Here is a 27,370-nt window from a genome sequence, read left to right on the forward strand (position 1 = left end):
TTGTTCGTGCGGTGGGCTCTGTTCGTTTTTCTGCGTTGAATTGCGTTAATTTCCTCTCCATGCCGCGGCTGATGACGTGTTCAGGGTAACCGTTATCAAGTAAGATTTTTCGGATGTAGTCAAGTTCTAAACTCAGTTTGTTACCCGAACATATCATCAACGCTCTATCTGGTATTGTCACGTAGCCGTGGCGCCGATGCTTGTACTTTGTATTATTGATTGATAATGAAGATCAACTGAATCTAGCCTGTAATATGTACGGAATCAGGATTTTTGATTGTAAACGGAGAGAAATCCGGCACGTTTTTTTTTCATTATTTGTTCGAGTGCCAGAAACAGGGGAGGATTCTAAATTTCTAATGCATGACAGCATCTTCTGTTTGTTTACTACGATTTTTCGTGTGGTTTACTTGAATTCTATTGTGCCCAACTCGCATATAGTACGCAACTTAAGAAATATTTAATCGCCGTCGCCAAAATGTCATTGACAGAGCACAGAGTCCCATCTGTAACCCAGTAATCACACTCGCAACGCTTATTTCGTATCGCCTTGAAATGGCAAGAACTTTCGTTACTAATGGGGCACAGCATCTCCGGCACAGCACCTACGGTTAGTTATCTATAATCTCCGCGGCTCAGTATTTCAAGCAGAGCAGAGATTCGGTACTGAAAGTTGATAGCAGAGTTGAAAGACAAGCCTGATAAATAATATTATTTTTAGGGAATGCATGTTCTCGGTATATTTTCCATATACTGCTTTGCGTCATAACTTTCTCTAATTGCTTACCCGCTGTAAATGCGATCACTAGGGTATTTATCTCGCACTTCCGCCACGTACTATATGGTATTCTGATTGGGTACCGTAGTATATTATATTCCTTATTCATATTGAAGTAAACCCAAATATTTCGGCACTTCTTCGTTAATCCCCACACATCCAGAAGTGATCACCATGAAACCAATAAATGATTTCCATGAACATGTGAAAATTTATAAACGTCAAAATAAATTGTTTTTCGCGCTGGGATTAGCGCTAGGGGAATATTAGGGTCGTGGGAAGGGAATATTGGGGTCGGAGATATTAGGGTTGGGGAAGGGGGTATTAGGGTGGGTTAGGGTCAAGGTTGCGATATCCTAAGACTAGGGTTGCGGCCGCTAGGGTAGGTTAGGGTCAAGGTTGAGGTGGGATATCCCGAGATTAGGGTTAAATTTGGCGTCAGGGTATCCCAAGATTAGGGTTTGGAATATTGTAATCTTCACCCCCAACCGGCCAACCCTAATCTTAGGATATCCTAACCCACCCTAATATCTCCGCAAAACCTAATCTTAGGATTTCCTAACCTAACCCTAATGCACCCTAATATCTTCCTCCCCATCCCTAATATCTCCCGACCCTAATTTTCGGATATCCTAATCCTAATATCCCTTTCCCCTATCCCTCCCCAATGCGAAAAACAATTCATTTTGACGTTTATAAATTTTTCTGTTTATGTTCATGGAGAAACATTTATTGGTGTCATGGGGATCATTTTTTCGATGTGTGGGGAATAACGAAGAAGTGCCAATATTTCCATCTGACACTCGTCAAGGGTAATCGCCAGATCATGAAATTACGAGATTGCTACAAATCCAAGTCGCTTCGACATTTTCCTGTCTATTCATTGTATCGCATTTTTTGTGGTGTATTGAACTGATAAAATTGCTAATAAACCAATGATGATGATGCTACAGTATATAATGAAGGATGGTGTAGAAGTGACGTGGAGTACGGAGTAGGCCTAGCCTTTAATCAGACACTAATATACTTTTTTAGTCGGAATCTGCTATTCATTTATTGATTTTTTCATCCATTCAAAAACATCACAAGGTAAAGTTATAATCAAAAGTCTTTTGTCAGAATTCAGAACGCCATCTTGACTGACTTGACTATTTGTCTCACGTGTAATGTATGATATTTCTATTCTGTATTTGTAGGCCAGAGCGTTTGTTTTTGACTTTATGAAATAGGCCTATGTAATTTCACAATCTGCTATTGTGATCTGTTGATAAAATGAAAAAAACTTTACCAAAACTTGATGTTTTCTCCGTTTTAGTCGCAGTAATCGTGATGGATTTCGACTTTGGTACGGAGAAGCGCAACCAACCAAAAACCGGACGTCGCGCCAGAACCACAAAGTCGAAAACTTCACTGAATTCCAATGAAAAAGGAAAGCCAGACCCCCCAAAACCGACACCGAGTCTGGACACAAGAAAAGAGTCCCCGGCCAGGCCGTCCAGGAGAATGGGCGGTTGGGGAGATGCGGCGAAAAAAGACAGATTGGAAGATTCACGGTTGTTCGCGGATTCTCAGACTCGGCTCGAGTCGGATGATGACGAAAGCAACCCCGATATTGAGATGATACCGGATGATGACGGCTTGCTGGTGAGATTGATCGATCTTATCGCGTTGACTTTTAAGACAAAGCGCAGAGCACTTGAATACTATACCAGCATGCATTGTGGTTAGTGGAAATGATATATTTGTGAATTCATGATCAATTCGCTACATTGTCACAAAGTTCGATGAAATAGGCATGGTTGATAAAATGCCAAATTATATTTTATCTGCCTGACGTTATACTGTGTGGTCGCATCAAAATACATATTTGAAATTTCTACATCATTCATACTTTTATGCCATCATAATGAGTGATAATGCTCAGATAGTCGACGACTTATACTTGACTCGGAATAAAATCACTTGGGAGCTCGATTTTTTCCAAACCTACCGCGGTATTGTTACAAAGTCCAAAGAAATATGCAAGGTCACAAAAATATACCAAATTTTTGTGGCGTAAAACTTTCGTTCTTTTCTTGGTGCCTAGAAAAAGGTAGTATGTAAACACCATCCCAGGGTTGTAACCAAGTCACAAGTCAATCTCACTTCTATAGTTTTGACTCGAGTCAAGTCATCTTAAGTCACCAGCCGGTCAAGTCCGAGTGCAAGACGGCTAGTGTGGGACCGGGCTAAAGTCATCGTATTTTGACTCGACACCGAGTTCAAGTCATTGTCTAGTTGTATAATTTGACTACTTATAGCGAAATGCCGTCAATCTATTTCTTGAAATGTTTCTGTGCTCCAATTCTAATATAATTTCTGGTTTTCCTGAGAATGTTGCAGGAGAAGTGTATTCTGTGAAACGAGCCAATCTTGCTGTACAGTCGTTTCCCGTTCTCATGCTTATGGGAATAAACCCTGGTTTGATAGGAGCTGAATTTCATTCAACGTCTGAATTTCGGGCGAATTCAGTAATTCTAATCTAATTGGAAAAAGCTGTGTCGCTATCATTCTAATTGATTTGAAAAAATGTGTAGTGATCATTCTAATTTTAGTCTAAGTCTAAGAAAGAGTGTTTGCCATCATTCTAATTCTAATCGAATTCTGAAAATCTGAACATTTTCTAGTTTTCTGCACTCAGATATTCGATTTTGCATATCAGCAGTCAATAACGAAAACAATATTTCCAGAACCAAGAGGCGGGCGACAAAATGGCAGCTCCACCGACTGTGGCCATGAATCAGGTGGCTACGTACGGAGAATTGGACTCGGACCTGCAACGACATTCCACTTTCACTCTTCTCGATAACGAGATCGACCTCAAGCTGCTGGCAAAGCACATGTCCGCGGACAGCGACGTTCGTGAAGGCGAACAAGCCTGGGATTGGGACGGATTGTTCACGGACGTATCGTCAAATCTCAAGTCGCAAACGAGGCAGAAGACTGACGTACGAAAGCAAGACCATCTCATTTAAAAAGAATGTTCAAAAACGCGAGCCGGAATCGCTGTCCACAAAAAAGGCAATTCAGTATTCATATTGATACAAACCTGAATAGTTTCACCTGACACTGGTCAAGGGTAATCGTCAGCAACTAGTAAAGAATCAAAATGAACATTGTTTATCAACAATCGTATCATCAATATGACGCCACCTGCCAAGTCCCAAGTCATTTTCACTTTTATAGTTTTGGCTCGAGTCATTTTCAATTCACCACCGAGTCCAAGTCAGTAAGTAGAAGATGGGGTTCGAATCATTGTGTTTACTGCTCAGTTTTGAGTTCAATCCGACTCAACCCCTTTTTTTCAACTCCGCTCGACTGATATAGACTGGCTCGTATTCATAATATAGTAAATTTCCTCATTTTCTGGGTTGTAACCAAGTCACAATGCTCCGAGTCACAAGTCAATCTCACTTTTATATTTTTGACTCGAGTCAAGTCGAGTCATTTTCAATTCCCACCGAGTCAAGTCCGAGTCCAAGTCAGCGAACAGAGGATCAAGTCCGAGTCATGGTATTATGACTCGAGTCCGAGTCCAAGTCATTGTGTTGACTGCTCAGTTTCCAGTTAAAGTCTCCATAAACCCACTTTTTTAACTCTGTTTGGTGATATTGAATGGTTCGTATTTATAATATATCAATTTTCTTCACTTTTAGCCGTTTCTAGTCGCATTTTCAAGCACCAGTACCAACAAACGAAATCCCAATAGTGTGTTGGCTTCGAAATTACAATGAAATGTCGGTCTTGGCCGTCTGAATCTCGAGTCAATGACTTGCTTCGAGTCATGCGCAATGACTCGAGTCCAAGTCGAGTCAATACACTGATTGACTCGAGTCGAGTCGAGTCATTTCCGTATTTTGAGAAAATGACTCGAGTCGAGTCGAGTCATCTGAAAATCGTGACTCGAGTCGAGTCATGACTCGAGTCATTACAACCCTGCTATTTTCCAAGCATCAGGACTGATAGACGAATTGCCAATCCTGTGGTGACTTTACTATTCTACGGAGTTACAATGAAATGTCTGTCTTGGCCGTCCTAGTCTCGAGTCATATGCCTTGGTTCGAGTCATGCCCAATGACTTGGAGTACAAGTCGAGTCAATACACAAATTTACTTGACTCGAATCATTTCACGCATTTGACTAAATTATGTCGAGTCATCAAAAAATCGTGAGTTGAGTCATTACAGTCCTGCTAGTTGCCAACGATTACCCATGACGAGTGTCAGCGGAAAATATCAAGGTTATTCCAACATGATTATATTGTTCAATAGTGTATTGAAGTTCTGAACCTCCAATAGTTTCTTGAAAGGAGGCGAAATGGCTGCAATTTAACATTTGCACGGCAATAATTTTAATCCTTTGCAAATCATGTGACTCGATCTTGTATCAAATGAAGTGCATTTCCGTTACTAGCAATATTCCAATTTATGGTGAGGGTCTGTCGTAGTAATTTCCCACTAAAATCATATATTTTTGGCGAATCGATTTTTATGAGTCGGTGGCAATGTTTGTTTTTCATATCTGCAATTCGAGAACGCTGCAATCCGTGAAAAAAAAAGGTGAATGTTTTCGTGTTAGTTTTTGTTTGCCAACATTCTGTACAATAGAGAAATGTTCATAATGTCTATTGATGACATTTTCTGTTGCTTTGTTTGCATATTGTATCATAGTGGTTGATCTAGTTTCAATATCATTTCAACAGGCATATCTAGATATGACTGCATTTCCACTATTTTAGAATATCCTCATACAACATCCTACCATCATGCTTGAGTGATTTGAATGTGACTTGTGCAGCCGGTTTCATGTTGAGTGTCGTGAGGTTACAGCAGCACGAATGATGTTGGAAGTTTAAATCTGTACCTTTTTTGCGACCACAAATAATATAATGCTAGTGCTACATCACAGTAAAGATAATTCGGCATTTTTCAGTTGCAGTCGGAAATTTTGGATTTGAAAAAAATAGCATTTACTGTGGGTAATCCCAGAATCTTCATCGATAAACTTTAATAACTCCGCTTCTACTGGTTGGAATTCAGTCAAATTTGTCCTGCATCGTTATGGTGACATATGACCAGATATCGATTTCATGGGGTAAAATTTTGAATTTTTGTAAATAAAATTTTAAAACTCTGGGAACTTCGAGATTACCGGTTGAAATGGATTCAGATTTGGTATGCATCGTTTTTTAATGCAACCTGACGATTTATTCGCCTAGCAAGCAAGATTTTTGGGAAAAAAAATTTAACAGCCCTGAAACACATTCAAGTCGAAATACCAGCAATTTCTACTGAATGAATACTAGTTAGCCCTCCAGTTTACCGAACCTCGACCTGAATCATCGAGCTCGCCTTCAGTGACATGTCACCTCATTTTGTCGCTTGTCTTTTTTATTATCTTCTTTTAGTCTTCATTCAGTGTGCATGCCTCTTCACGTCGCATATACCCAGGTGGGAGTCTGTGGTGTTTTGAAATGATGTTGTTAGATCAAGCAACCAATGTGGTGGATTTAGAACAGAGGTTAGCAATTATTTTCTCCGCGGGTCAAAAGAGAAGCATAAAATTAGGGTTATCATACGTCTTCGTTTAGGAGGATTTGTCCTCGTTTTTCAGGTTTTTGAAAATGTCCTTCGAGGACGCCTAAATGTCCCCGTTTTTGGCAATTCGACCTCCTTTGCAGCTTCTAGAGCTAAGATGGTGGCTAGATTCGGGTGAAAATGGGCATAAATGATGCAAATTCGTGGTGCGAACGTAAGTGACTAAGTGACATCTTTTTTAGTCAACGCCACAAATTTGTAGGTAAAAAGTGTGTAAACCGGCCCGCGATCGGAAATGACGACCTTTTTTTAGACAACAAACCACGAAGTCAAGAAATATTTACCGATTTTTTCCAAATTTTACTCCACAATTCTAAGTCGGAAAATTTCGAAAAAGTTTCCTCCTTCTTCGATTCCAAAATATGGTAACCCTAGGAAAATACGTTATCCGGCCGAGTCAATCTGATGTGTTCTACAGCGCATTAATTTCAACTGTAAATTGAAAGGAGTGAATTACACTGGTAATAAATGCTGTGGATGAGGTGTTATTATATGGAATGAGAAAGTGACTGCTAATTACCCAAAAATAATATTTGTTTCCCATCATATCTCGAAACAATGTTAAGCATGATACCTTTGAACTCTTTAAATCCCTATCCGCGTTTCTCCATCAAGACATTAAAATGCTTTTGGGACAATACACACACCTTATTGTCTTGGTCAAAAGGCTGGCAGCCACTGGTCTAATGGATGTAATTTGTAATTTCCATGGTTTGGTGCAAACCAAAATACCATCATGATGATTGATATTTTTTACACGAATTACATGTCAGGTGGAAACTAGAACAAGAAGTGATAACATTATACCCTAACATCGTCACGAATACAGAGTAAACCGTCGCCTCAAACCAGGGGTTCTCAAAGGGTGGGCAACAGAAGTAATTTGTGGTGGCGGGCCAAAGAGCTATTTGAAAAATTGTAGAATTGGTGAAAGTTTAGTTATATTTGTTATGTTCATATTATTGAATTATACGTATGCTACATAAAGCTTTTCATTCGACTCTGATGAGATTCAGTGGCACCATAGTGTTTCTTAGAACTGGAAGTTAATGCTGAAGTAGCCAAGTATTCTGGTAGTGTCCTACGTCGTATGCCTTGAAAATATCTTACAATAATACGACTTGCCTAAGTACAGTAAATTTATACCGCAATTACACTTCATTCCGAGTTTATTTCACATCCCTTTCAACGGCAAACGACATATGACCCTGCCGGAATACTTACTTCCTTCAGCGTTACCTTCCAGTTATTATGTACTCGAAATTATTTTAGTTGCTGTTCCTCGTAGGTTGTCAAAGCCAGTGGAAAAAGCCGCCGTTTCTCCCCCCGTTTTCGACTTGTACATATGCTGACTCCATATACGTGCCACTACGTCTCATCAGTCGGATGAAAAGCTTTACGTAGCCTACGTATAATTAACGAATACATTTTTAGCGATTAATATAACAAAACTTGCATTAATTCTAAAATTTTCTATATAGCTTTGTGGCTCATGCTCCTATTATTATTGAACAGCCATGTGTGCAGCTTAAATAGCCTTGATGTAAACGAATTTCCTGTTCAGTTGATACAGGGATATATAGAACTGCATCAAGTTTAAAAGGTTTTGTCAAATACTTGCAACTCATCCAGGACCTCTCCTCAGCATGCATGGGTAAGTTTGTCTGATTCTGGTGAGCTGTATCAAATGAAGGATTGAAATCCATCTAAATACATTGAATATATTGTCGTGTGTGTGTGTCGAGCGAATCAACTGCTTTTGGCTTGAGGCACTATGCTATAGAAAAGGTCATCCTGCCATTTTATTAACTGTGCATTCTGTCGACATTATACTCAATAGTTGGAATATTATGGCATTAGTTGAATCAGTGGTTGTCATTTCTCCACCAACTTCAGTTTGACTGTTTGATTGCCTTTCAAAAAAATACCAGCAGCTTGCTTATCAGTTTTCTAGCCCTCCTCTATTCCAGGGTTGTAATGACTCGAGTCATGACTCGACTCGAGTCACGATTTTTTTGTGACTCGACTTGACTCGAGTCATTTCGAAAGTCTCTATTTGTAATTAATCCAAAATATTTTCTCGTAGCATTGCTTTCTACTGGTTGGAATTAAGCCAAATTTAAGTTCTTTTTTAGATAATCTAACAATTTTAAGAAGTAGCCTCTTTTTTGACATTTTGTCCGCATTTTGAGATTATTTTGGTAAATGTAGGGCAAATTCGACTAAGACAACAGTAGGCTAAATCAGCACTAAAGTAACGCTCCGGCGACTATTTCAGCAGCTGAGCAGGAAAGTTGACCTTATTTCTGGCCAACCACCTAATATGACGTGAAAGCAAAACTGTACCTCTACATAAGCGTTTATCTGTTGATTCTTTACCAGCTTGTATCTAGCTAGACGTGAATTCGTAGGTCCTCTATCAGACAGTATATGTAGTCGTGAATTCGTTAATTATCTATCAGCTATTTGTGAGCGGTCGTCGATGTGCTCGTAATAAAAACTGAATGCTTTTATTTGTGATATATCAGACTGACAAGACGGATATTTGATTTAAAGTTCTAAGGTTAGTAACGTTATCGTATTGGCGGCCTGTCTCATCTATCTGTAGCATCGGTATATGAGGCCTGGAACTGTCTGTTATCTGCCTAACTAAATAAACTTGTGCCAAGACTATGATAGGGATAAATAAGCATGTTTGGCAAGCAAGGAATTCGATATCACCCAAGCAGGATTGAAAACATAAGTTGAACATGACTTCAATACTGTGACTTGGACTCGACTCGAGTCATACCACTATGACTCGGACTTGGCCCTTAAAACGGTGACTTGGACTCGGACTCGAGTCAATAATGAATTGAAAATGACTCGACTCGACTCGATTCAAAGACACAAAAGTCAGATTGACTCGTGACTCGGAACCATGTGACTTGGTTACAACCCTGCTCTATTCTATTGCTGAAGATCCCTAAATTGTACTGTCCAAATTTAATTCTTATAGCTTTCACATATAACTGCTTCTAAAAGAGGTGTAGGATAATTCATTCTGTACAATTGCAGCATTGCGATGTTGCATTCTCTAATGGACATGCGTCCAGCTTCATGAAAGTCCTTCTCACGTTCTCTTCCGGATCTTCATCTCCGAGTATCGCAGGAGGTTGTGGTAGTAGCTCCTCCACCATATTCCCTGTTCGCCTGTTTTGTTGAAGTTTCCGTTCAGGTTACTCGTACCGCACCCGTAATACCACCAGGCTCCTTCGTAGTAAGAAGCGCAATTCTTCGCCGAAAGAGAATCGCGATCCGCGTCCTTCGTTGAGAATTGTTGATTGTTGTCATATGAGAGACCATCGTCGGTTGCATTCCCGGAGTATCCGGATACGTGCAGTCGGTAGTTGTCGGAACCGGGACCGACGCCAAAGGAGCTGGAGTGTGCGGAAAATAAAAAAGAAGTTAAATGAGGACTGGAAAATCACGAATTGCGGGTCTTAAGGCCAAAAACGTCAGTCATGTGCCAGCCTGGAATCGGTGGCTGTCCTCGACAACACGCTGTGGGTGACAAACGGATTTCTCGCATGATTGGAAAATTGCATCCGCGTGACAAAAATATTTTCGTTCCGAATCGATACTGCATTGCTTATTAAACGACACAATATGCTAAAATATCCGGTATATGCCGGACTAGGGTTACGCCGAATATTCGCATATGCCTCGCTTGCTTGCGTTCATTGTAAAGCACAAGTGCAAGCGTTTTTTCCGCTGCTCAGGCTACACTCCGATTTCCGCAGCCAGCAGATTATGACAGTATCAAAGTTTGTAAGAGTTGAATAACATGGAATAGAAGATATTAATATTCGGATATATTCAAAATAACGAACAAGAATTCACAAGAAGACAAGAAGTCAAATATAATGTGACCATGTTAATAAAATTGAAACAATGTGACAAATATTCTGTCCTTACCATACAATACCAGCTTCTTTTTATCTTATCATACAGTTACTGAATATCGTATCAGAAGGTAAGTGGAACAAATAATGCGAAAAGTGCCGGTAGTAGCCTACAAGAAAACAGAACTCAGAGGTAAGGTCGGAGGTAAGTTCCGTTCTCACGTGCCATGGGTGCATATTCACGCCCAGGGTTGATAAGGTAGGGTTACCATACGTCCTCTTTTTGCCTTTTTTGAAAGTGTCCTCGGAGGACGCCCTTTTGTCCTCTTTTTTAGAATTTCGGTCATATTCATAGCAAAACCCGACTGAGATGCCGAAAAACAGCTCTGAAGTGACGCTCCGGCGGGTATTTCAGGAGCTGAGCAGAAAAATGTCCTTTTTTTAGTCAACCGACCACCAAGTTAAAATTTACCATTTTTTGAGAATTCTGCTCCGGTTTGGCAAGACTGGAAATTCTGAAAAAGTGCCCTCTTTTTAGATTTCCAAAATATGGTAACCCTAGATAAGGGGATGGAAATCCACACTCTTTTCGCTAATTTGTCGTTTATGAAATCAACAAAATAACATCACGACTCGACCAACTGCAACACCGTTCATAAGCAGACAAAAATTGATATTCACCTGTATTTAGCAACCCAATAAACTCCATCTCTTTTGATCATTTTTATTTTCAACTCCATGTCTCTTCCCTTTGTCAATTCATGCATTGATTCCAGGCCTGAAATAAGACACCAACATGAGATTGGGTTTTAATTCGATACCTGGTATACGTCACAGTTGGACAGATAACGAAGTACTTTTACTTTTCCAAAGTACTCGAGTAGTTCTCCTCTACTTGCAGCACTAGATCATATGAATCTAACTTCTGCTTCCTCCTATTCTGGGAATTACAAACTTACCTTTCACTATTTACCGTTTCTCAAGTAAACGTTCTTCTCACGTGAGAGACTTCTTCCCATGTCTGTTCTCGTTGCGAATTAGCAAGGGGTTCTTGACGTTGGCACTGTCATCTCGGGGGCGATTATGTGTACCATACTTGGGATCGGGAAAGGAGGATCATCAAACCGAAATTGAAAATAGCTGATTTTGAAATTTTTACTGGAATTCCTGTGTTGACTAAAAAAAGGTCACCACATCAGTGTTGGGATGACTAGAGTCACCTTTTTCGTATGACTTGACGTGACTCGAGTCACTTTGCTAAAATGAGTTGACTTGACTCAGCGTATCACAAATGTGGATGGACTCGTGACTCGGAGCAAAATTCACGAGTCAAAGTCATCAAGCAATCGGTGTCGATAAAAATCACTGTATCTTGCATATGGTCAGATTGTTGGCGAAACGCTGTTGTGTTCCGTGAGAGCGACCAATCATTCAATGATCGTGCGTTTTAGTGAGCCTCCATTGTTCTCTCACAAAATTCCCACGTGTAAGTCATTCATTACTTCTTAGCTTTGGCAGTATCCTAAAGCTCGGTGCCCTGGGTAGCTGTTGTTAATAGCTATCGAACTGCACTGCCTAAGACAGAATTGGACGCAATATAGGTTGCCCGGTTTCACCCGCAATTAGCCCACCCTAAATCAACACAATTTAATTCAATTCCAAAAGTGATCAAATTTAGCATGGCAGGACAGAATGACGCCGTGCTCTCTGTAGTCACTACCAGCATTAGGATTAGTCTCAGTGCGACCTACCTTGAAATAAATTGGTGTACTATTCAATGTTGATTTGCTATTTTCAAACAAGTTTGGGGAAATTTGTCAGAAATGTGAAAGACTGAACAACTGGAATGCGGATTCAAACTTGGCGTAATATACCTCATGTGTACTATTTGATCAGGGGCAACCTGCGCCCGTACGCCGCATGCGGCAGTAGAAGGAAATTTGTGCGGCCGTCGACGCCTAATTCAATTAGTATCTGTTGGCGGCCGTAAACTAGAAAATTGAAATTACGAATTCACTGCCGGATTTTTGAGAGATTTCAATCATCATCCTGGGATGTAGCAGCACGAATCCAACTCTCTGCATCGCTGGCACAGCTCAGTTTCTGGTCTTTCAAGGGAGAGTATATATGACTGCTTCTCAAAACTACATACTTAGTTGGAGCAGTTTTGGGCTATTTCGAAAAGCACAACTTCTACTCATACTTGAGTAGAATCTTGCGTCCCTGCTTCTACTTGCATAGCTTTCTTCACTACTTTCACTACTTCTGCTCTACATTATGGTGTAATATTATATCAATTTCTCTATCGCATCATTGACATAAATACCACAAAGCTCCATCTTCGTTAGATAATTACTGCCACAACACCAAGAAAACAAGTGACGGATGAATGTAAATTTGAATCTAAATTTTGTGTGACTCTGCTATATTGTAACAGAAAAAGTCTCAAATTCTTTGCGTATTGCGCAAAAGTCGCGAAACCCGGTTTTCTCAAACCCAGTAGTTTTCGGCTGGTTTAAAAAGCATTACTTCTTACTCGTACTGGAGTAAGACGTTAGTTCGATAGTGGCTACGAAAGTACTTGTGTGCTGGCAGACTTATATTGATTGCGTATTCGGCTCATGTTCTCAGCGCTCCAGTTGAAATCGCAACCCGTAAACTTGATGATGTGCTCTTCAGTAATAATATTTGTGATATTGATCCACGCCTATCACGTACAGCCTAAGGATTTCTGCGGCGATGCCTCGATTTAAGTTTGTTCGAATTGAGAGTCGTACTAAATATCAAAAAGTTCTCTTCATCCTGACAGATGTCTGGGCGCAATTCCTGAGATAGTACAGGCCTCAAAACTTATCTATAACAAGTCACATACCTAACCAATGATCTCCTTGCAAATCGCCAAATCCATTCACGTAATCATCCCAACCTCTGTAAAAGTCGACGTTTCCATTCATCCTCCGCTGGAAAACCTTTAAGAACAACGAAAATAAATCTTTGTTGCAACAAAAATCGCTCATTCAACTCACGGTCCATTTTCCACCATCGTCAGACACGTCACAGAACACATTCGTGATCCCGACCTCTGGCATGTACAATTTAAAGACACCTCCAGAATCATTACGTGCGAATGCTGATTCCAATTTTGCGTAATCACAACTACTCACGGTATTGGATATTAGAAGAGCTAGGAATCATAGAATTCGTTTCACAAACGTCACTCGAGTCCAAATGACAGTCTCACCTTTTTTGATTTTTCGATCCATGATCTGCTCGACCAGAGTCATGTCAATTTCACCCTGTGGGCCTGTAGGACCAACCGGGCCAACGCCACCAGGGGGTCCGATGTCACCGGGTCTACCAGCCGGTCCTCTGGGGCCTGTAGGACCCACCGGGCCAACTCCACCAGGGGGTCCGATGTCACCGGGACCACCTACCGGGCCCCGCGGCCCAGGGCGACCCCGAGCACCACGCGGTCCTGCTTTACCCACCCTAGTACTTCCCGCGGTGACCAAATCCGTGTTCTCACACCATTGCTGGCATTGGCTGCAGACAATTCCTTTGAAATGCGAGATTTGTGCGTTTGTTGCCCACGCTGGCGATGTGTCGAGGACAAATAAAAACAGCAAGAACGGAATCATGCTATCCATCTGATGGTACAAACGACACAAAACTTCAGAAGTTAGAATCTGAAAAATAGATGAGAAACCTCATTAGTGAATTAACAGCGACCATGCTGCTTTTACAAAGCATTCGATGAGACCCTGGACAAAACTATTCGTCAACAGGTTCCCGTATCTCACGATTGGGCCTCAAAAGAATCGGTCAAGGTCTGGGTTACAATTATTTGAATCATAGTCGACTGCTCACGTGAACAAATATTGCACGCAAAATTTAGCGACCCCTCGCAGTGTTGAGCTGGTTTCCAATGTACACGTGAATCGCAGCATATTTGTTTTACTGTAACTCATCCAGAGGTATTCGGTAACAAAGTCCTTTTACTTCTGTGAATTACTGAAGTAGGTTTTGCCAACTTGCAACACTTCGTCAAGCGCTTTTGTTTTTAGACTACTTTCGCTTCTTCTTGAACAGGTTTTGGCCGAAATTCTTTATCCACTCTATATTTTGAAAAGTAGAAAGTATTGGTTTGGAATAAGCTTTTATCACTATCATGTGTGATATCATGATACAGATACGCTTAATATCAGGAGTTATATAGCAGCGGGACCATAGATATTTACATCATAGTCATTGAGCGCCATGTAAATTGCACAGAATGGTTTCAGATTGGCGTTTTGGTGACTGTGAATAACTGCCGTATACATTTGCCGTGACTTGCCAGACATGTTTATCGTATTCATAGTACAGAGATTCGGTTGCACGCAACACCGGTCCTGTACAAATGCCTTTTGACAATCCCGATTCCATCAGCACTCAGTCCTACCTCATTGATAAAAAAGTTCGGTTGTCAGTTTGCCTCTATAATGGCATGCTTTTTATTACTTTCTGCCGACAAAATAAAAGCTACCAACTCCTTCTACTGTTTTAGTTAATTTGTTACCATTTTCAAGACCAGAACTACACGTAAAATGATACACTGACCATTTTTGCATCAGTTTTTCAATCTTTTTTAGTAATAATGACAGGAACTTTACTCAGTAAATGCCAAATGTTTTTCTCCAATACTGAGCTGATCGCAGTAGGCAAGTTCCACCCACATGTATTTGACGTTGCATTCACTTTCCTACAACCAGGAAAAAACCACTCATCCCATAGTTAAGTGCAAAGTTTGATAACCAGACAATTTCCAGCTCCTCCAAATTATACTATAATTAGAACTCTAAAGCTAATTCATTCACTTTTTTCAGAATTAGATTAGAATTACTGAATTCACTAAAACTTGGAAATTGAATTCAATTCCTAATTAGTGAGACATACAACATTATTCAGGTACAGTTCACACCAGAGTTCATTCTCATCAGCATGTTGCTTGGTTTATTTCGCACTATGTAGTTCTGCTGTATTATTCTGCGGCAAACCAGAAATTAGATTTGAATTAAAATGTGAGCATAAAAAATTTCACAATTTAGATCAGAACTAGATTCGCTGCTTTCACTTTAATTCGTCTAATTAAACAACTAGAATTATATACCAAGTCTGGTTAAGTGGCTTTGGATCAGACTAACTATCTTCCAATTGACGTGGGACTTAACATAACAGTAATTTACCGCGTGACTCCAAGGCTATCCTATCGTATCGTGAGATAGATACGAATCCCGTATAACGCTGCCAGTGCCAGCAGCAAATGAATCAACTTGTCAACCTAGCATTTCATTTTAAAGAGTTGATGTTCAAACATCGCTGTTTAACGATTGGTCGCATGTTGTATTACCAATAACACTGGAATTCTTGAAAACAGACCCAAACCTTTTCACGGATGTCATCGAGGTCATGCTATCAAAGAATGAAGCCATCTATGACATAAAGAACTATTGAATATTAGTGATTCAGGCGAACTAGGTTGTTTTTCTAACATCGCGTGCGAACATAGCTGACAATAAACTGCGATTATTATTAAATGAGCCAAGCCTCCTCTGGAATGTCATCGAGGCCACGCTATCAAAGAATACGCCATCCACGACACAAACAATTATTGAATATTCGCGAATATGGCAGCGGGGTTGTTTTTCAAACATTGCGTGCGACAAACAAAGAGTGCTGTTCAAAATGAAATTCTCGCATGACAAGACAACTCCTTCAAACCAATGGATTAATACGATCGACGAAAGGGTCGTAATGGATAAATATATCTCACACAGATATCTGATACGTGTGTTATTCCCGGTTCACATGCGCAGAAAAAGGCTTTTTTCTCCTATGTTCCACTACAACAGTGTTTCCCAAACTTCGAAATACGAACTATATGTTCTACTAGACTAGACCCTATTTTCGTGACACTAGCAATGCTTTGCGATACTGGGTATTTCAGAACTACATTCATTGCAGTAAAATATGAATGTAGTTGTGAAAACAATAAATATGTTTAGAACCGCCGGGCGCCGGCCACATATTCAAGATACTAGGCAGGCTATATACCGTTCTCATACAAGCGCATAGAATTAGACTTATTTCAATATCTTATGCCGATTTTTTAGCGAATTATAGTTCCATATTGAGATCAAGATATCTAGAGGGAAGCGCGAAGAAAACTTTAAGATAGCATAAACCTGCAGAGAAATATGTTTTTGTTCATGTTGATTCACAATTTACGTAGCCAGCCAAAAAAAAGGAAGGGGTTTGGTATATTTTCAAATTTCCCAAGATTACATCAAATGCATGTGTAAATGCCGATAATACAAGATTATTGTGTTGAAAAAATTGTGCGTCTACGTTTACAAGCAAGTCGCACGTGTCCCTGTTCTCTTGTGAATACCAACTACTCACCAATACGCACTTTACGATCTGTGACCTGATTATTTTCTATTTCAACGTCAAGTCAAAATTACTTGCATTTGCGCAAATTACCAAGATGACTCGTACCTGCGTACTACATGAATATCTTGATGCGGTTTCCTTTTTGACCCAATCCTATATTTGGGGACTCAGCCAAGAGGTGATTTGATGTGAAATGTAGTTCTACAAAATTTTAATTTATCAAACGACATTTGCGTCATATTATGGCTGTCAAATTGTCTACATTGCAAAAGTCTACTACCAGAGTCGCAAGAAATGCGGGAACGCGACCACGGGGACCTAGACAGGGTAGTCGAATCGCCAGCAGAACAGGATAAAGCGGTTGGCCGATCTCAAACTACATTTTTCTGTTCACTTGGAACACGGGCGCCAAACTCAACATCATCTCGCCTACTGTACCTACCTATTGCATTGTTCACTGAACTTATCCAGCTCGTTCTCGCGCTCGTAGCACTTTTCTTCGGCTTTTCTTACTTTCTCCTCTGATACAGTAACACACCATGAAGAGAAACAGTGCCAAAAGTCGAGCATCGCGACGTGGTCAGTCAGTGCAGCTTTCCCAACAACTTTGTGATTTTTTACACGGTTTACCTCCTCTTGAAACACACGTCTGTTTCTTTCGCGCTCGATAATATTTTTTAGCGTATCGTGTATTCTCTGAAAAAAAATTACCTGTAAGGATTCCTTGTCTCATTTCACATGGAACGTAACCAAGCTAACAGACACACAAGTCGTACTTGGATTTGTATGGCTTGATTTCTTAGATACCGAGATTGCAACCATCTGATTCAGGAGCAGGAATTTTACACCAAAATCTAGGGAAATGAAATCTACTATTTTGATTGTGCCGTAGCCCGCATCGCTATAGGATGACAAATGCATCTTCGCACAATACGATTGTGACGTTCATTGTCACTTTTAGTGTGGCGTTAGCATTGACAGGCGCTTTTTATGTAATCATTGAAGAACTTGTGTAACCGAAGAAGGCAAGACAAATGACAGGCCAGGAAAATGTGGTAAGTGACCGGTCGGCGAAGTCAAAATGTCAGATCAACGCCTGGTAATCTCGAACTGTGACTTGTCATGTTATTATGCAGAAATCTGACCATTAGAATAGACGACAAACATTTCACACTACAACAACAGCTGCAGAATACATCTGCGGTTGAATCGGCCTGAGTGAAGAGTCCCTTGCTGAAGGAGCGAGACAAAAAGGAGGAGTCGTAGCGCTACCAGATTTGATTTGGTAATTAATTATTTATCATATTTATAAATGATATTGTCTACTCTCCCCAGAACATATCATACTCTTTGCAGATGATACTAGAATTGACAGATCTGAATTTGACAAAACATTTGCTATGTTGAATTCTAATTTTGAAATAGCAATTGGGTAGCTTCAAATAAAATATTAATCCTCTCGAAACCCAAATTCTAGTAATTGACCCTAAATGGATCACTTAATAACGTGATTTCAGAATTTAAACTAAATGACTCATTAAATAAAACCAGTCAAGTATTTATAATTATAATTTAATGATAATATAGTTCGGGGCCATCACTAACATTAACTATATAACAAACAAAATATGTTGTGGTATTGGTGCACTCTATCGAGACGCTGGTTCCATTATCACTTCCACCTGTTTATTACGCACTCATCCCCTTCCATCTAACATGGAATACCAGTATATGGGGCTGCTATTACAAGAGATCCAGATATTATATATAACAAAGCCCTTAGGATTATCTCCAATAGCCTGATTGGAATCTCCGTCCTTTTTTTGAAATAAATCCTGCGTGATAGGAGCTTTTTTCGCGTGACAGAGCCAACTTTGCGGCGTGACAAGCAAGGTTACTGACTTCAAATGACTGTTAGGCCAGTGACAGGAGATCAGATGCTAATGTTTAGCAACTGGTAAGGTGCAAGCACTTTACCAACAGACAGTAATCAACAGATCCTGGCTTGAGGATTAGGTCAAAACATTATATACCACATACTAACTGGAATATAGCATTTGGGGTGGCTGAGAACATTGACTTTTTTTCATTTTTTTTTATTATTTTTTTAATGAAATCAACGACCCGTGACGGCGTGACCGCGTGCAACTGGCGACCAACTCGGCGTGATCCTGCGTGCCTTGGACACCGATTCCATACTGGTCCAATAGGATAGAATTAGTGTCAGTCCTGAATTTAAAAAATTTGGCAATTGCAAGGTCTCGGATTTACATCAATTTGAAATTGTCAACCATGAAGCAATATAACTGATGAACTTTACCGTACCTGACTATTTTGACGATCTCTTCCAATAACAGATTGTCAAGTGTCAAGTAATTACTTATCCTGTGTGAAATTTTGGAACAGCGTATACCAGCAATTTACCGTAATCTTCCTCATCATAAATGTTGAACTAGGTATTGGAAATTTAACTAGTCCAACTTACCAATGTTCGACGTGTTTCCAATTTATTCGTGACACGAGACTCGATCTGGAAGACGCTTTTTGTACTCCATCAATGCAGCTGACTGGATTGTGATCCGCGGGAGTCCCTAAGGATCGTATCGCTGCAACATGTATTGCTCTTTTTATGCAATTCGATTCATTGAAATTGTCATGTTTTCAAGAATATATCACATCATCACTCACAGTCAACACAGGGTGACGTATTTTGAATAAATAGCATTCAATTGCCTGTTCGCGAACGCAGAATATCACCATATGTCGTCTTCTTGAATCGAACATTCGATATGCAGATGCAGCTGATTTAATTTGCGTTAGGGTTACTTGCTAATTAACCGACCTGAAGACACGCAACAAGACTTACGAGCCTTGGTCCCTTCACTGGAAGAGCAACAATAACAAACTGGCGTGGGCACGAAATCACTCGAGCAGAACAAACATTTCGGTCAGCTGTTCGGTCAGCTTTTGTGTCCCGTAAATTCAGCCCCGTGGCAGAACTGGACCGGAGTATGATTTGATTATATTAGTTGCGAGTATGAATTACTGCTGAGCATAATAAAAAAAAATCCCAAAATGTGTGATTTTGAGGGACGGAGGCTAAAAAATCTGGTGAAATATATGTAGTATAAATGAAAAACTACTAGAGTACGTGGATACAACCTACTTGAATATTACGGAAAGTACAAATAAAAGGTTTGTGATGACCTCAAATCGATAAAGATATTATGTTAAGCTTGACAAGTACTCGATGGGTCCAAAAAGTTTGAGAATCACTGTTCTAACTGTATGGTATTGTCACGTAGCCGTGGCGCTGATGCTTGTACTTTGTATTATTGATTGATGATGAAGATCAACTGAATCTAGCCTGTAATATGTACGGAATCAGGATTTTTGATTGTAAACGGAGAGAAATCCGGCACGTTTTTTTTCCATTATTTGTTCGAGTGCCAGAAACAGGGGAGGATTCTAAATTTCTAATGCATGACAGCATCTTCTGTTTGTTTACTATGATTTTTCGTGTGGTTTACTTGAATTCTATTGTGTCCAACTCGCATATAGTACGCAACTTAAGAAATATTTAATCGCCGTCGCCAAAATGTCATTGACAGAGCACAGAGTCCCATCTGTAACCTAGTAATCACACTCGCAACGCTTATTTCGTATCGCCTTGAAATGGCAAGAACTTTCGTTACTAACGAGGCACAGCATCTCCGCGGCTCAGTATTTCGAGGAGGGTTGGTTCGATTATGTTCACAATAAGAGCAATTCTGTTCACAATAAGAGCAGTCTTATGTTCACAATAAGAGCAGTCATGTTCACAATAAGAGCAGTCTCATGTTCACAATAAGAGCAGTCGTTGTATTCACAATGACATCAGTCGCAGCACCACCATATCCCCCGGACACGATGTCCGAGTGGTAACATAGTCCGAACACAACCCAGACATGATGTCCGAACACCCCCAGACAGGATGTCCGAGTGTCAACGCAATTCGAACACACTCCTGACATGATGCCCGAACAGCCCCAGACACGATGTCCGAGTGTCAACGCAGTTCGAACACACTCCTGACATGATGCCCGAACAGCGCCCCAGACACGATGTCCGAGTGTAAACGCAGTCCGAACACACCCCAGATATGATGTCCGATCGCCCCCCCCCAGACACGATGTCCGAGTGTCAACGCAGTCCGAACACACTCCTGACATGATGTCCGAACACCCCCAGACACGATGTCCGAGTGTCAACGCAGTCCGAACACACCCCAGACACGATGTCCGAACCCCCCCAGACACGATGTCCGAGTGTACACGCAGTCCGAACACACCCCAGACACGATGTCCGAACGCCCCTTCCCCCAGATACACCCCAGACACGATGTCCGAACGCCCCTTCCCCCAGACACACCCCAGATATGATGACCGAATACCCCCAGACATATCCTCCAGACACGATGTCCGAACTCGCCACGCCCCAGACATGATGTCCGAGTGTCAACGCAGTCCGAAGGCACCCCAAACATGATTTTATGAACACACCCTAGACTTGATATTTGAACACAGGCCGGGGGGCATGATGTCCGAACACGATTTCCGATTGGCAACGCAGTGCGGACACACCTCAGTCATGATATCCAAACACCCCCAGACATTATGTCCAGAGTGTCAATACAGTCCGAAGATACCTCAGACATGATAATACAATAAGAACAGCCATGTTCACAATAAGAACAGTCTCATGTTCACAATAAGAGCAGTCATGTTCACAATAAGAACAGTCTCATGTTCACAATAAGAGCAGTCATGTTGACAATAAGAACAGTCTCATGTTCACAATAAGAGCAGTCATGTTCACAATAAGAACAGTCTCATGTTCACAATAAGAGCAGTCATGTTCACAATAAGAACAGTCTCGTGTTCACAATAAGAGCAGTCATGTTGACAATAAGAGCAGTCTCATGTTCACAATAAGAGCAGTCGTTGTATTCACAATAACATCAGTCGCAGCACCACCATATCCCCCGGACACGATGTCCGAGTGGCAACATAGTCCGAACACAACCCAGACATGATGTCCGAACACCCCCAGACACGATGTCCAAGTGTCAACGCAGTCCGAACACACTCCAGACATGATGTCCGAACATCCCCAGACACGATGTCCGAGTGTCAACGCAGTCCGAACACACCCCAGACACGATGTCCGAGTGTCAACGCAGTCCGACCACACTCCTGACATGATGCATTGACACTCTGGACATCATGTCTGGGGGTGTTTGGATATCATGACTGAGGTGTGTCCGCACTGCGTTGCCAATCGGAAATCGTGTTCGGACATCATGCCCCGGCCTGTGTTCAAATATCAAGTCTAGGGTGTGTTCATAAAATCATGTTTGGGGTGTCTCCGGACTGCGTTGACACTCGGACATCATGTCTGGGGCGTGGCGAGTTCGGACATCGTGCCTTGAGGATGTCTGGGGGTATTCGGACATCATGTCTGGGTGTGTCTGGGGAAGGGGAGTTCGGACATCGTGTCTGGGGTGTGTTCGGACTGCGTGTACACTCGGACATCGTGTCTGGGGCGTGTCTGGGGGGTTCGGACATCGTGTCTGGGGTGTGTTCGGACTGCGTTGGCACTCGGACATCATGTCTGGGGCGTGGTGAGTTCGGACATCGTGTATGGAGGATGTCTGGGGGTGTTCGGACATTATGTCTGGGGTGTGTCTGGGGGGGGGGCGTTCGGACTTCGTGTCTGGGGGTGTCCGGACATCATGTCTGGGTTGTGTTCGGACTATGTTGCCACTCGGACATCGTGTCCGGGGGATATGGTGATGCTGCAGCTGATGTTATTGTGAATACAACGACTGCTCTTATTGTGAACATGAGACTGCTCTTATTGTGAACATGACTGCTCTTATTGTGAACATGAGACTGCTCCTATTGTAAACAGAATTGCTCTTATTGTGAACATAATCGAACCAACCCTGTAGAGTATTTCAAGCAGAGCAGAGATTCGGTACTGAAAGTTGATAGCAGGGTTGAAAGACAAGTCTGATAAATAATATAATTTGTAGGGAATGCATGTTCTCGGTATATTTTCCATATACTGCTTTGCGTCATAACTTTCTCTAATTGCTTACCCGCTGTAAATGCGATCACTTCGGGCATTTATCTCGCACGTCCGCCACGTACTATATGGTATTCTGATTGGGTACCGTAGTATATTATATTCCTTATTCATATTGAAGTAAACCCAAATATTTCCATGTTCGTCAAGGGTAATCGCCAGATCATGAAATTACGAGATTGCTACAAATCCAAGTCGCTTCGACATTTTCCTGTCTATTCATTGTATCGCATTTTTTGTGGTGTATTGAACTGATAAAATTGCTAATAAACCAATGATGATGATGCTACAATATATAATGAAGGAGGGTGTAGAAGTGACGTGGAGTACGGAGTAGGCCTAGCCATTAATCAGACACTAATATACTTTTTTAGTCGGAATCTGCTATTCATTTATTGATTTTTTCATCCATTCAAAAACATCACAAGGTAAAGTTATAATCATAAGTCTTTTGTCAGAATTCAGAAAGCCATCTTGACTGACTTGACTATTTGTCTCACGTGTAATGTATGATATTTCTATTCTGTATTTGTAGGCCAGAGCGTTTGTTTTTGACTTTATGAAATAGGCCTATGTAATTTCACAATCTGCTATTGTGATCTGTTGATAAAATGAAAATAACTTTACCAAAACTTGATGTTTTCTCCGTTTTAGTCGCAGTAATCGTGATGGATTTCGACTTTGGTACGGAGAAGCGCAACCAACCAAAAACCGGACGTCGCGCCAGAACCACAAAGTCGAAAACTTCACTGAATTCCAATGAAAAAGGAAAGCCAGACCCCCCAAAACCGACACCGAGTCTGGACACAAGAAAAGAGTCCCCGGCCAGGCCGTCCAGGAGAATGGGCGGTTGGGGAGATGCGGCGAAAAAAGACAGATTGGAAGATTCACGGTTGTTCGCGGATTCTCAGACTCGGCTTGAATGATGACGAAAGCACCCCCGATATTGAGATGATACCGGATGATGACGGCTTGTTGGTGAGAATGATCGATCTTATCGCGTTCACTTTTAAGACAAAGCACAGAGCACTTGAATACTATACCAGCATGCATTGTGGTTAGTGGAAATGATATATTTGTGAATTCATGATCAATTCGCTACATTGTCACAAAGTGCGATGAAATAGGCATGGTTGATAAAATGCCAAATTATATTTTATCTTACTAACGTTATACTGGATGGTCGCATCAAAACTACATATTTGAAATTTCTACATCATTCGTACTTTTATGCCAGCACAATGAGTGATAATACTCAGATAGTCGACGACTTATACTTGACTCGGAATAAAATCACTTGGGAATTCGATTTTTTCCAAAACTACCGCGGTATTGTTACAAAGTCCAAAGAAATATGCAAGGTCACAAAAAAATACCAAATTTTTGTGGTGTAAAACTTTCGTTCTTTTCTTGGTGCCTAGAAAAAGGTAATATTTAAACTATACACCATCCCAGCTCCCAGGGTTATAACCAAGTCACGAGGATCCAAGTCACAAGTCAATCTCACTTCTATAGTTTTGACTCGAGTCAAGTCATTTTAAGTCACCAGCGGGTCAAGTCCGAGTGCAAGTCGGCTAGTCGAGGGTCGAGTCTGAGTCATCGTTTTTTGACTCGAGACTGGGTTCAAGTCATTGTCAAGTTGTCTAATTATACTAATCATGGCAAAATGCCGTCAATCTAATTCTTGAAATGTTTCTCTGCTCTAATTCCAATTCTAATGTAATTTCTGGTTTTCCTGAGAATGTTGCAGGAGAAGTGTATCTTGTGAAACAAGCAAATCTTGCTGTACAGACGTTTCCCATTCTCTTGCTTATGGGAATAAACTCTAGTTTGATATCAACTGAATTTCATTCAATGACGGAATTTCGGACGAATTCAGTAATTCTAATCTATTTTGGAAAAAGCTATGTAGCTATCATTCTAATTGATTTGAAAAAATGTGTAGTTATCATTCTAATTTTAGTCTAAGTTGCAGAAAGAGTGTGTGCCATCATTCTAATTCTAGTCGAATTTTGAAAATCTGAAAAATTTCTAGTTTTCTGCACTCAGATATTCGATTTTGCATATCAGCAGTCAATAACGAAAACAATACTTCCAGAACCAAGAGGCGGGTGACAAAATGGCAGCTCCACCGACTGTGGCCATGAATCAGGTCGCTACGTACAGAGAATTGGACTCGGACCTGCAACGACATTCCACTTTCACTCTTCTCGATAATAAGATCGACCTCAAGCTGCTCGCAAAACACATGTCCGCGGACAGTGACGTTCGTGAAGGTGAACAAGCCTGGGATTGGGACGGATTGTTCACGGACGTATCGTCAAATCTCAAGTCGCAAACGAGGCAGAAGACTGACATACGAAAGCAAGACCATCTCATTTAAAAAGAATGTTCAAAAACGCGAACCGGAATCGCTGACCACAAAAAAGGCAATTGAGTATTCATATTGATATAAACCCGAATAGTTTTCACATGACACTGGTCAGGGGTAATCGTCAGCAACTAGTAAACAATCGAAATTAACATTGTATATCAGCAATCGTATCACCAATATGACGTCACAAGTCAATCTCACTATTGTAGTTTTGGCTCGAGTCATTTTCAATTCACCACCGAGTCCAAGTCAGTGAGTAGAGGGTCGAGTCCGAGTCATTGTGTTTACTGCTCAGTTTTGAGTTCAATCCGACTCAACCCACTTTATTCAACTCTGTTCGACTGGTATAGATTGGCTCGTATTCATAATATAGTAAATTTCCTCATTTTCTAGCCCTATTTTCCAAGCATCAGGACTGATAGACGACATACCAATCATATGACTTGGTTCGAGTCATGCCCAATGACTTAGAGTACAAGTCGAGTCAATACACAAATTTACTTGAGTCGAATCATTTTACGCATTTGACAAAATTATGTCAAGTCATCAAAAAATCGTAAGTCGAGTCATTACAGTCCTAGTTGTCAACGATTACCCCTGACGAGTGTCAGCCGAAAATATCGAGGTTTATTTCAACATGAATATATTATTCAATAGTATATTGAAGTTCTGAACCTCCAAGAGTTTCTTCAAAGCAGGCAAAATGGCTGCAAGTTAACATTTGCACAGATTTTACAGTCGCTACAATTTTGTGTTTTGAGGATGTCAAAAATTGTATGAATCCTTCTGTACGGATCGAACATTTTCAGTTCACTTTGTGAATTTTAGTTGTGTTACGGCAATAATTTTAATCCTTCGCAAATCATGTGACTCGATCTTGTATCAAATGAAGTGCATTTCCGTTACTAGAGTAGCAATATTCCAATATGTGGTGAGGGTCTGTCGTAGTAATTTCCCACTAAAATCATATATATTTTTGGTGAATCAATTTTTATGAGTCGGTGGCAATGTTATTTTTCATATCTGCAATTCGAGAACGCTGCAATCCGTGAAAAAAATGGTGAATGTTTTCATGTTAGTTTTGGTTTGCCAACATTCTGTACAATACAGAAATGTTTATAATGTCTGATAATGACATTTTATGTTGCTTTGTTTACATATTACTAGTGGTTGACCTAGTTTCAACGTCATTTCAGCAGGCATATCCAGATATGACTGCATTTCCACTATTTTAGTATATCCTCATATAATATCCTACCACCACAAAACAAAATAGGGTGCTTGAGTGATTCGAATGTGAATTGTGTATCAGGCTTCAAGTCGAGTATTGTGAGGTTACAGCAGCATGAATGATGTTGGAAGTTCAAATCTGTACCTTTTTTGCGACCACAAATAATATAATGCTAGTGCTACATCACAGTAAAGATAATTTGGCATTTTTCGGTTGCAATTGGGAATTTTGGATTTGAAAAAAATAGCATTTACTGTGGGTAATCCGAGAATCATCAACAAAAAACTTGACTAACTCCGCTTCTACTGGCTGGAATTGAGTCAAATTATTTTGCATCGTTTTGGTGGACAACATATCAGTTTCATGGGGTAAAATTTGAAATATTATTTTCAATATTTATGCTAAATTCAAAATTTTGAAACTATAAGAACTTTGCGATTACTGGCTGGAATGGATGCAAATTTGGTCTGCATCGTTTTTTGATGCAACCTGACGAGTTAATCGCCTACCAAGCAAGAATTTTGGGAAAAAAAATTTAACAGCCCTGAAACACATTCAAGTCGAAATACCAGCAATTTCTACTGAATGAATACTAGTTAGCCCTCCAGTTTACCGAACCTCGACCTGAATCATCGAGCTCGCCTTCAGTGACATGTCACCTCATTTTGTCGCTTGTCTTTTTATCATCTTCTTTTACTTTCCATTCAGTGTGCATGCCTCTTCACGTTGCATAGACCCTGATTTCAAAGACTACTCCAAGGTGTCGAGTCATGAACATTCAACCGAATCATGAGATGCAAAGATATTTTTGCTATGGAAATGAGATAGTAATCTTCTGTTAACTCGAACATCCCGCGTTTTAGAAAATGTCATGACATGTTCCCTCACGCCTATTACGGCCTTTAG

The 27,370-nt window shown here is 40.7% G+C and overlaps 3 protein-coding genes across 5 annotated transcripts in view; 2 read left to right on the top strand and 1 right to left on the bottom strand.

Annotated features, from left to right (window-relative positions):
- Positions 1–1,612: 1,612 nt before the first annotated feature.
- Positions 1,613–26,359, top strand: LOC145435226 (intraflagellar transport protein 43 homolog A-like). 3 transcript variants are annotated; one of them, XM_080312563.1, is made up of 4 exons: positions 1,613–2,422; positions 3,508–4,190; positions 4,769–5,057; positions 25,859–26,359. In XM_080312563.1, exons 1-2 carry the CDS (start codon positions 2,051–2,053, stop codon positions 3,790–3,792), a joined length of 657 nt encoding a protein of 218 aa, XP_080168689.1. In that variant the 5' UTR covers positions 1,613–2,050; the 3' UTR covers positions 3,793–4,190; positions 4,769–5,057; positions 25,859–26,359. The 3 variants fall into 3 exon arrangements, with proteins under 3 accessions (XP_080168689.1, XP_080168690.1, XP_080168688.1); XM_080312564.1 differs by having other exon boundaries at positions 4,769–4,901; positions 25,707–26,359; XM_080312562.1 differs by lacking the exon at positions 25,859–26,359 and having other exon boundaries at positions 4,769–5,444.
- Positions 9,527–27,370, bottom strand: part of LOC145435206 (microfibril-associated glycoprotein 4-like) — a 96,125-nt gene continuing 78,281 nt past the window's right edge. The window contains exon 7 of the mRNA XM_080312533.1: positions 9,527–9,833. Coding sequence (XP_080168659.1) covers positions 9,527–9,833 — 307 coding nt within the window. The remainder of the gene's footprint in view (positions 9,834–27,370) is intronic.
- Positions 22,730–25,591, top strand: LOC145435227 (intraflagellar transport protein 43 homolog A-like). The gene is given in 3 exon segments (XM_080312566.1): positions 22,730–23,778; positions 23,780–23,837; positions 24,958–25,591. Coding segments are annotated over 3 exon segments (651 nt in total). The 5' UTR covers positions 22,730–23,470; the 3' UTR covers positions 25,243–25,591.

This window comes from Botryllus schlosseri, chromosome 3 (assembly GCF_051294905.1).
Source record: "Botryllus schlosseri isolate E-star chromosome 3, Bs_hap1, whole genome shotgun sequence".
Classification (NCBI taxonomy): domain Eukaryota; kingdom Metazoa; phylum Chordata; class Ascidiacea; order Stolidobranchia; family Styelidae; genus Botryllus; species Botryllus schlosseri.

Coding starts and splice junctions, on each gene's coding strand:
- LOC145435226 (XM_080312563.1), top strand. CDS start 2,051: ATGAAAAAAACTTTACCAAAACTTGATGTTTTCTCCGTTTTAGTCGCA. Junction 2,423..3,507: donor CGGATGATGACGGCTTGCTG/GTGAGATTGATC, acceptor CAATATTTCCAG/AACCAAGAGGCGGGCGACAA.